At 47.7% G+C, this 9,947-nt stretch overlaps 1 protein-coding gene across 1 annotated transcript; it reads left to right on the plus strand.

Moving 5' to 3' along the window:
• Positions 1-259: 259 nt before the first annotated feature.
• LOC103808743 (pumilio homolog 1-like) lies at positions 260-9,630 on the plus strand (the record flags this gene model as incomplete). The annotated part of the gene is made up of 4 exons (XM_009081546.1): positions 260-403; positions 1,645-1,941; positions 3,752-3,988; positions 9,353-9,630. Coding segments are annotated over 4 exons (956 nt in total), but the record flags the coding sequence as incomplete, so codon positions are not given.
• Between the last annotated feature and the right edge of the window lie 317 nt (positions 9,631-9,947).

Raw genomic sequence — 9,947 nt, forward strand, 5'->3', positions numbered from 1 at the left:
CCCTAAATTCTATGATTCTGTGATTTACACTGAGGGCAATGCTAGTCTAGTACATTCAGGACAGGGGAAAGGTCTGTTCTACCTGAAAGTCTTACTACTGCCAAGTTGTAGACTTTAATGTGGGTTCTTAAGGTACTTTTTCCTCAGGAGAAGCAGAGCGGTTGTTGCTTTTTTCCCCCCTTCTTTTAACCCCCCCCGTTGCACCCTGCTTATGTGCACTGCTGGTTGCCTTAGCTGTGCCCTGGCTTTGTCTTTGCAGGTTACCCAGTGTTGGCTCCTGCTGCTTACTACGACCAAACAGGAGCTCTGGTGGTGAATGCTGGAGCCAGGAACGGCCTGGGGGCCCCTGTGCGCCTGGTGGCTCCTGCCCCTGTCATCATCAGCTCCTCTGCAGCTCAGGCAGGTGAGTCCCAGTCCCTCTGTGCCTCAGGCAGGTGAGTCCTGGTGCCACCAAGTCACAGTTGCTCTGTCCCTGGGCAAGGTGACCCGAAATCTCTGGGCTCTGCTGGCAATGATGACACACTTGCCCTCACTGAGATCCATCACAGGGATTGGTGTTGAGAACATCCTCTGTGCTCACTTGGGCTGAGCCTCAGTGGAAGCCTCAGAGAGGGAATGGAGCATCACTCCAATTAGCTTGTAGGGGTTTCATGGCAGTTATATTGTCTGCTAGCACCTGCTTTCCCACCTGCTAAAGCTTTTAGCCTGTGTAGGACAAGGAGAAATGGCTTCCCGTTGTCAAGAGGGCAGGTTAGATGGGATATTGGGAAGGAATTCCTCCCTGTGAGGGTGCTGAGGTACTGGCACAGCTTGCCCAGAGAAGCTGTGGCTGCTCCATCCCTGGGAGTGTTCCAGGCCAGGTTGGATGGGGCTTGGAGCAACCTGGGCTGGTGAAAGGTGTCCCTGCCCATGGCAGGGGGTGGAATGAGATGAGCTTTAAGTTCTCTTCCAACCCAAACCAGTCTGTGATGTGTGTTCTGTCATATGATCACCTTGACTGAAATGGTCCATGCTTGGCCTTTGCCATGAGTTGGTTTGGGATTTATTAGCTTTCCTTGGGAGTTCAAGGCTTTAAAATGGTTTTTGAGCCAGAATCCATGTGTTTCAGCAGCCCCTGCCAGTGTTGGGAACAGATTGAGAATGGCCCTTTTAATTGTTTCCTTGTAGCTCTTGTTTATTTTGCTTTTTCTTTTACTTTGGAACTGGCTGAGAAACAAAACTCCTCAGGTTTGATGTTCTTGGCACTGCAGGATTGTGTTCCATGAGCTAAAGGTCCATTTCACTGATTTCACAACTTGTCTTTCCTAATTGGCTCTTGTGAGTGTGGGGCTGGATCGATCTCAAGCTTGGACCTGGGGAGAAAGGGACCATTTCTGGGTGTTTGATCTGTGTGGCTCTAACAACACAAGCAGCAATGAGAACACTTGGCATTGCTGCTGCTCAGGGGCTCAGGGCAACACTTGGGGAAGCTCAACTAGAAAACACAGAGACTTTAAGCAGAATTTGCTGCAAAAGGAAAACTTTCATCCTCAGAGAAGAAAATCTATAGTAAATACAAGAAACCTGCTAAGCTTTACCTTCCAAAACTGTGATGAAAATGGATTTTTTTTGAGTGGTTTTTTTTCCAATTACTTTCCCCCACAGCAGTTGCAGCAGCTGCGGCATCGGCCAACGGAGCAGCAGGAGGACTGGCAGGAACCACCAACGGACCATTCCGGCCTCTGGGCACGCAGCAGCCCCAGCCTCAGCCCCAGCAGCAGCCCACCAACAACCTGGCATCCAGCTCCTTCTATGGCAACAACTCCCTCAGCAGCAATTCCCAGAGCAGCTCACTCTTCTCTCAGGGCTCTGCCCAGCCTGCCAACACCTCCCTGGGCTTCGGCAGCAGCAGCTCTCTGGGTGCCACGCTGGGCTCGGCGCTGGGAGGCTTTGGGACAGCAGGTGAGACCCACAGCTGCTTCCTGGGGGAAGGAGAGGAGCAAACCCCTCCCTAAATGCAGGGAGTGGGCTGGAAATCCTCTGGAGCTGCTAAGCTGAGCCCTCCTCATTCATCTGAGGCTAAGCGGTGCCTTGGCACTGGTGCTTCAAACTGCTGAGCTCAGAGCTCCTCATCCATCCCAGGCTAACTGGGAATGTCCCTTTGGGGACTACTTTGGGCTTTGAAAATCTGCAGCATTTTCTGGTGAAAATTCTTTTAGTAGATGAGAGTTCCAAGTACCAAAGTAATTAACTTGGTTTGTTAGACTCATTTGCAGTCAGCCCCTAGTTAAGTGGATTTTTTCCCTGCCTGTACTTGGTGGGATACTGGACTGACAGGATTTGGCTCCAGCATGTATCCAGCCCAGCTCTTACCTCAGAATAAAGGCTAAGGAGCTCCTCAGGGCTTTAAAAAAGCTGATCTAAGGTGTTTTCCATGCTTTATTCTGGGAATTGTTTCCACCATCCACCAAAAGAATCACTTCTTGTGGTTGCAAGAAACATCCCAACCAGGGTTTGATTTGGGCAGTTGAAGACAAAGATTTCTTTCAGAACAAACCCAAACCAGAGATGTCTGTGGTGCTTTTCTTCTCTTTAGGTTTGTTTACTTGAAGTAGAACAATTGTTTTAATTACTGCTCAGTCCCAGGGGCAATAATTACGCCCTGAACTTTCAGCAGTGTGAAGGGCAAGTTCAGATAGGCCTTGGGAGCTGCTCCACCAGCCCAGGCTGAGGGACATAATGTCACCACACAGGATCACAGTTTTACATAAAAGTTGCTCTAAATATTTCTCTTTAATCCCAGCCTGAGAATTTGAACCATCTTGGCCTCAGGTAAACACAGCATTTGCTTCTTTCTCCTCAGTTTATTTAACTAATTGAATTCCATTACTGCTTTGCTCGATGCCAAGATGCACAAACTGGTTTTCCCTCAATCAATAAATAAAACTGTGAGGCTGCTGCTCCCAGAACTCGTGTGCAGTCATGAAAAATGATTAGTTCATTGCAGTTAACAATTTCACTATTTATTAAGCAAGATCTTAATGCCAAATTGATTTTTTTCCCCCCTCGAGTTGACAGTGCATTTAGAGAGTTTGTATTTGACTGTCGAGACAGCTCTTAAAAACCATTAGGTTTATGTGTTAAATTGGATTCTGATTTCCATCTCCATAAAGCTCAGGGCAAACAGGAGCTGTTTTCTAACCTAATGAAAGGTGAGCACACCTATTTCAGGTAAATGCACACAAAGCTCAACATGCTCTTAAGTAAACATGAAGAGATAAAATCTCATGTTGGGTTTAGTTTAGCTCTAATGGCCAAGAACAAACACAAAGCACTGCTTGGAGGGTCATCTAATATCTAGTGTTTAACTAAGTGATGTGCTTTGAGGAATATCAACCTTCTCCTGAAGGTCCAGAGCAAAGTGCTCAGTGTTGTGTCCAAAATCACTGAGGTCACTTCCTTTAGGTAGATTTTTATCTTGTGACCTTCCTGCTCATAGGTTTCTGGAGCTGTTTCTCCATCTGTTCTGTCAGTGTGACCACTACAAAGCTCTAAAGGCACAGACAGAGCTCAAGGTGATGTTTTAAACCAAGGATTTCTGTTTGAGCATTATCAACATGGTTTTAATGAATGCAGTTCATTTGGGTACTTGCAACAGCCTCAACAAAACCCCAGCCTAGTGCAGTGGAGCTGTTAGAGCCGTGGTGGCTCTCTCCAGGTGTCTCAGGCAGCTTGTGGGCATCACACAACTCTCCTCTCTTCCTCTTTGCAGTTGCTAACTCCAACACGGGCAGTGGCTCGCGCCGAGACTCCCTGACAGGGAGCAGTGACCTGTACAAGAGGACATCCAGCAGTTTGACACCTATAGGACACAGTTTTTATAATGGCCTTGGGTTTTCCTCCTCTCCTGGACCTGTGGGAATGCCTCTGCCCAGCCAGGGACCTGGTCACTCGCAGACTCCACCACCTTCCTTATCTTCACATGGATCATCTTCAAGTCTAAACCTGGGTAAGAGCCACAGAGCCTCCACTGTCCCAGCACTGCAGGGACTGCTCAGATCATCCCACTGGGCAGGTGAGATCTCTCCTGCCCTTATTCCCTGCTTTTGCAGCAGGAGTAGGTGAAATGCTCAAACAGGAGTTGATAAGATCATCATTTAGGTTGAAAAACACCTTTGACATCATCAAGTCCAATCCTTGTGGTGTGTTTGCCTCTTGCAGTAGCTCAGCTGTTAACAGGAAGGTTTTTGTCTTGCCTCTTTGTTTCCTCATCTCAAAAGTATGGACAACACTTCCAAGTGTTTGACAGACAGGTTTTTCCTGCCCAGATATTGCTAACAGCAGTAATGGTTTGGTGAATAAAATAGATACGGAGAGCCGAGCCTGCAACTAGAAGGATTTAAAATGTGCTGTTTTAAAACACCCATTAAATTTACAACAACAACGAGTTGGAATACAGTTTTTTCTTTACAGCAATATTATCTGGAGCAGTGCTCAGCTTTTAGCTGAGGATTTGGAGGGTTTGCTTTGGAAAATTTCCCTTCATTGTGACTTTATCAAAAGCACATTAGGATATGGGAGAAATTCTCTTTATTTTGAGAAGATACATGACTTTTTCTTTTCTTCTGGAGGAGCTTCTACTTGGCCTAGAGCTCTTATATCATAGAATCATGGAAGCAACCAGGTTGGAAAAGACCTCCAAGATCGAGTCCAACCCTACCGTGGTCACTAGACCATGGCACTAAGTGCCACATCCAGTCTCAGCTTGAAAACCTCCAGGGATGGAGAATCCACCACCTCCCTGGGCAGCACATTCCAATGCCTGAGCACTCTCTCTGTAAAAAATCTCTTCCTAATATCCAACCTAACCCTCCCCTGGCAGAGCTTGAGTCTGTGCCCTCTTGTCCTGCTGCTGGTTGCCTGGGAGAAGAGACCAACCCCCACCTGACTCCAAGCTCCTGTCAGGGAGTTGCAGAGGGTGCTAAGGTCTCCCCTGAGCCTCCTCTTCTCCAGGCTGAACACCCCCAGCTCCCTCAGCCTCTCCTCATGGCACTTGTGCTCCAGTCCCTTCCCCAGCCTCGTTGCTCTTCTCTGGACCTGCTCCAGCACCTCAATGTTCCTCCTGAGCTGAAGGGCCCAGAACTGAGCACAGGATTCAAGGTATCAATAAACCTTTGAAACAAATAAGTCCAATATTAAATAATAAAGTAATGCTCATCTGAACCCTCTGAAATGTTCATTTCCTCATAAACAGAATAGGTTATTTGTTGCACCTGGAAGAGGTAATTTAGGTATTTGCTCACAAAACCCACTGTATTTTGGTTCTGTCATGTATCTCCTGGATGTGACAGATCTTGTGGCTATCAGAGCAGTTCTCCAAGCATACACATACTGTATTTATTGTGCTGATTACATGCATGTGTGATAAATTTGATGCTGACTCTAGGTTAGCTGAAATAGGAGTAAATACGATGTTTTGAGAGCAAGTTTAGATTTACCATTGTGCCTTGTTCAGAGCTTTAATGGAACTGGAAGGGTTTTAGCTTTATTTATGCAGCTGTAAAGTCCTTGGGCTGACAGGGAAATAGCCACCATAAATTGATGCTGAGGAGGAAGCAGATTCCAGATCTGGCAGTAGAGAAAGTTGGTTGCCCCTGCAGGAGACAGAAGAGTGAATCTTCAGCCTTTCTCTGATCCAGTTTTATGTGTTTGGGGACAAGGTCTGGGAAGAAGTCGGAGTTACCACTCACATAAATGGGTTGTGTCCCAGATCAGTTAGTGTGGAGCTTCCCATCTTCCCCAAATACTCCTCTCCTTGGAATCAGGTTCCCTCTGTGCTTGGTAATGCTGCCAGCCAAACCTCACCTGGAATAGCTCTGAGTTTGTGTGGGTTTGACCTTGAGATCCATGATTTTTCATGGAATTTTTTAAAAATTTCTCTTTCACCCGTAATGGAAAAGAGAGTTAAGTAGAGTTGTAGTTTCCTTTGGTTATAATGTAAGTTTTAATGCTTCTAATGGGGAAGAGAAGGCTCCAAGGAGAGCTTAGAGCCCCTTCCAGTGCATGAAGGGGCTCCAAGATTGCTGCAGAGGGACTTGGGACAAGGGATGGAGGGACAGGACGCAGGGAATGGCTTGCCACTGCCAGAGGGCAGGGATAGATGGGATATTGGTAGGGAATTGTTCCCTGTGAGGGTGGTGAGACACTGGCACAGGTTGCCCAGAGAAGCTGTGGCTGCTCCATCCCTGGGAGTGTTCCAGGCCAGGTTGGATGGGGTTTGGAGCAACTTGAGCTAGTGGGAGGTATCCCTGCCTTTAGCAGCCCAAGGTGTGTATTTATTGACAACTGCTTTCCCCCAGCTCTGCACAGTTGCACATTGCTTCCACCTTGGAGTATAAAGCACATATTTAGCTCAGCCTTCCTCCTCCAGCAGTTTTTTGTAAGAGCTGCCTGTGGTTATTTCAGGTACTTGTGATTGCCCAGACATTTCACAAGGTCACTTTGCAAGCCCAGAAAAATCCCAGCTTGATAAATCCACACTATTTTTCACAACTCTGAGCTTTCAGAGAGCCAGAAGAGGCAGAACTGGATCTTTCTTTCCACACACCACCAACACAAGGAGTGATTGACTCACACAGCCCTGAGACGTGACAAAGTCAAACCCACAACTCTCACTGCATTTTACCAGGGATTTGCTGATTGCAGCTCAGATTTATTGCCAACTTCTGTCACCGTGTAACCCCAAAATCAAAGTGACTTGAAGTGACTCCCCCAGGTTCTCTCCCCCCACGTGCAGGATGTGGTTCTGAACTTCACTGCCTGAATTTCCCTTAGTGCAAACAACACATTTGGGTGTTCCCATCTGTCCCTTCATTTTTAGCTCTTTAGCAATAGCCCTTGTGCTCTTTATCCACACTTTGTCTTATCACTCCCAAATGGAACAGGAGTCACCCTCTGGCTTTTCAGAGTTGCTGCTCAGTTAAAGAGTGAGATAGCTAGAGAAGGTGATGGCCACAACATTGCAAGGCAGAGATGTGAGCACAAAGCTCTCCTTGGGAAAGAGGAGGTTTGGCACCACCTCCAGAGGACATTTCCCCAGCTTGGAGACATAGAACGATGGAATATCCTGAGCTGGAAGGGACCCACAAGGATCATAATGAATGAGTCATTAGGCTGTTATCAGATACATAATTCTGATGTAGTATTTCCTGCACAGGAGCTTCCTTCAGGCATCAGTGGCCAAGGAGTGCAGCTCCCTCAGCTCTGTTTGATTTAACACCATGATTTCAGTCCCTGTCAGTGCAGAGCTGCCAGGAGCAGCTCTGTTCCCGTGCCTTGGAATCTTCCCTCCTTGGCACAGACTCCCTGTAGCTTTATTTCCAGGTGTTCTGCCCCCCTGCCTCCCCTTGGCCTTGCAGGTGGCAGGTTCCCATGTGTTATGGGCATTTTCCTTGGAAGAACTTTGTTCCATCCAGGAAAATCCATGCTGGCTCTTCCTGTGCTTTGTGACCAGCAGAGGGATCCCGAGCCCTGCAGGAGAGGGAAAAATCCTCTGCCACAGCACTCAACCAAATCCTGAGAAGTCACAGGCAAGGAAACAGTGTCTGAAGGTTGAAGTTGGTTCCTATCAACACTTCACTTTGCTCACTGTGTGACGAAGCATCACATGTTCCCCACAGACCAGTTTTTGGGTAACAGCATCTCTCTCACTGTGGGTGCAGATATTGAGGCCATTTGTGAAAGCACAGCCTTAGAAACTATTTCTTTGCTTTAATTCATTGTTACTTGCCTGTATTTAATAGTGATTTGGTTTTTATATCCACGATTTTGATACTTGCCTTGTTCTTACTTAATGTTGTCTTCATTGTGTCCCTCACCCCCAGTACTCATCCTTCAAATCAGTCCTTGAGTTTGTCATCCAGTGCCACATCATCATTTCTTGAACAGCCCCAGGGATGGTGACTCCACCACCTCCCTGGGCAGCCCCTTCCAATGCCTGACAACCCTTTCCATGAAGGAATTCTGCCTAGGAATAGTGCCTAGCTGAATGCCAGAAACCCATCATGGTGGAACAGCAGGAACTAGGAGCCAAATACCACAGACAGATTGGAAACAAATCCCTTGGTCTTACCATAGAATCATCAAGGTTGGAGGAGACCTCTATGATCATCAAGTCCAACCATTAACCTGTCACTGCTGTAACCCCTAAACCCTAAACCAGATCCACCAGTGCCTCCAGGCACCTCTTAAACACCTCCAGGGGTGGTGACTGCACCACCTCCCTGGGCAATATTCCAGTGCCTGAACCTTCACATTTTTCCTGATATCCAATCTGACTCTGCCCTGTCTCAGCTCAAGGCTGTTCCCTCTAGTCCTCTCCCTGCAGCCAGGGCAGGACAGAACAGACCATCCCTCTCACTACCCCTCTGTCAGGTAGTGGTAGAGAGCCATGAGATCACCCCTGAGCCTCTTCTCAAGACTAAACAAACCCAACTCTCAGCTGTTTCTCACAGGGTGTATTCTAGACCTTTTATGAGCTTCTTTGCCCTTCTCTGGACTTGCTCCAGAACCTCAATATCCTTTCTGAAGGCCATGAAGACCACCTTGTGTTTGTGCATTGTGATACAAGTGGCATCACACCAATCCCCTTTCAGGTACTTGTAGAGAGCCACGAGGTCACTCCTTCTCAAGAGTAAACAAACCCAACTCTCAGCTGTTTCTCACAGGGTGTATTCTAGACCTTTTATGAGCCTCATTGGACATGTGTTCTAGACCTTTTATGAGCCTTGATGGACATATCTTCCTGACCTTTTATGAGCCTTGTTAGGAATGTTTTCCAGACCTTTTATGAGCCTCATTGGACACATGTTCTAGACCTTTTATGAGCTTTGATGGACATGTCTTCTAGAGCTTTTATGAGCCTTGTTGGACATGTCTTCCAGACCTTTCTTGTAGGACATCTCTTCCAGAGCTTTAATGAGCCTTGTTGGACATGTCTTCCAGACCTTTTATGAGCCTTGTTAGACATGTTTTCCAGATCTTTTATGAGCCTTGTAGGACATATCTTCCAGCCCTTTAATGAGCTTCATAGGGCATATGTTTTATACCTCTTATGAGCCTCATTGGACACATGTTCTAGACCTTTTATGAGCTCTGATGGACATGTCTTCTAGACCTTTAATGAGCCTTGTTGGGCATGTCTTCCAGACCTTTAATGCGCTTCATAGGGTATATATTTTAAACCTCTTCTGAGCCCCATTGGGCATGTGTTCTAGACCTTTTATGAACCTCCTTGCCTTTCTCTGGCCCCTCTGCAGCCCCTCAGTGCTCCTTGTGAAGGCACTGAGGACCGGGCTGTGTTTGTGCCTTGCAGGAGGGCTGACGAACGGGAGCGGCCGGTACATCTCCGCGGCGCCGGGCGCGGAGGCCAAGTACCGCAGTGCCAGCAGTGCCTCCAGCCTCTTCAGCCCCAGCAGCACCCTGTTCCCCTCGTCACGCCTGCGCTACGGCATGTCCGACGTGATGCCCTCCGGCCGCAGCCGCCTGCTCGAGGACTTCCGCAACAACCGCTACCCCAACCTGCAGCTCAGGGAGATCGCGGGCCACATCATGGAGTTCTCCCAGGATCAGCATGGATCCAGGTGGGCTTAAACAGCTTTGGCAGAACTGTGTTGTTTTCAGTTGTGTTTTGTGTCATTGTGGTGGTTTAGCTCCAGTAGTAGCCAAGCCCCACGGAGCTGCTCGGCCGCTCCACATTACCTGACTTTATTCCTGAGCTCTTCTTGAGTAGCCTACCCTTTTTTCCAGAGTTGGTAAACTCTTCTTTTTTCTTAATTTCCCGCAAAGTCTCCCTGTTCAGCTACTCCTGTGCCTTCAATACGTATCAGTTGCATTTTGTGTCATCATGGTGGTTTAACCACAGCAGCAGCCAAACCCCACATGGCCACTCACTCCCCCACCAGTGGGAT

The sequence above is a fragment of the Acanthisitta chloris genome, unplaced genomic scaffold (genome assembly GCF_000695815.1).
Source record: "Acanthisitta chloris isolate BGI_N310 unplaced genomic scaffold, ASM69581v1 scaffold8759, whole genome shotgun sequence".
Lineage (NCBI taxonomy): Eukaryota > Metazoa > Chordata > Aves > Passeriformes > Acanthisittidae > Acanthisitta > Acanthisitta chloris.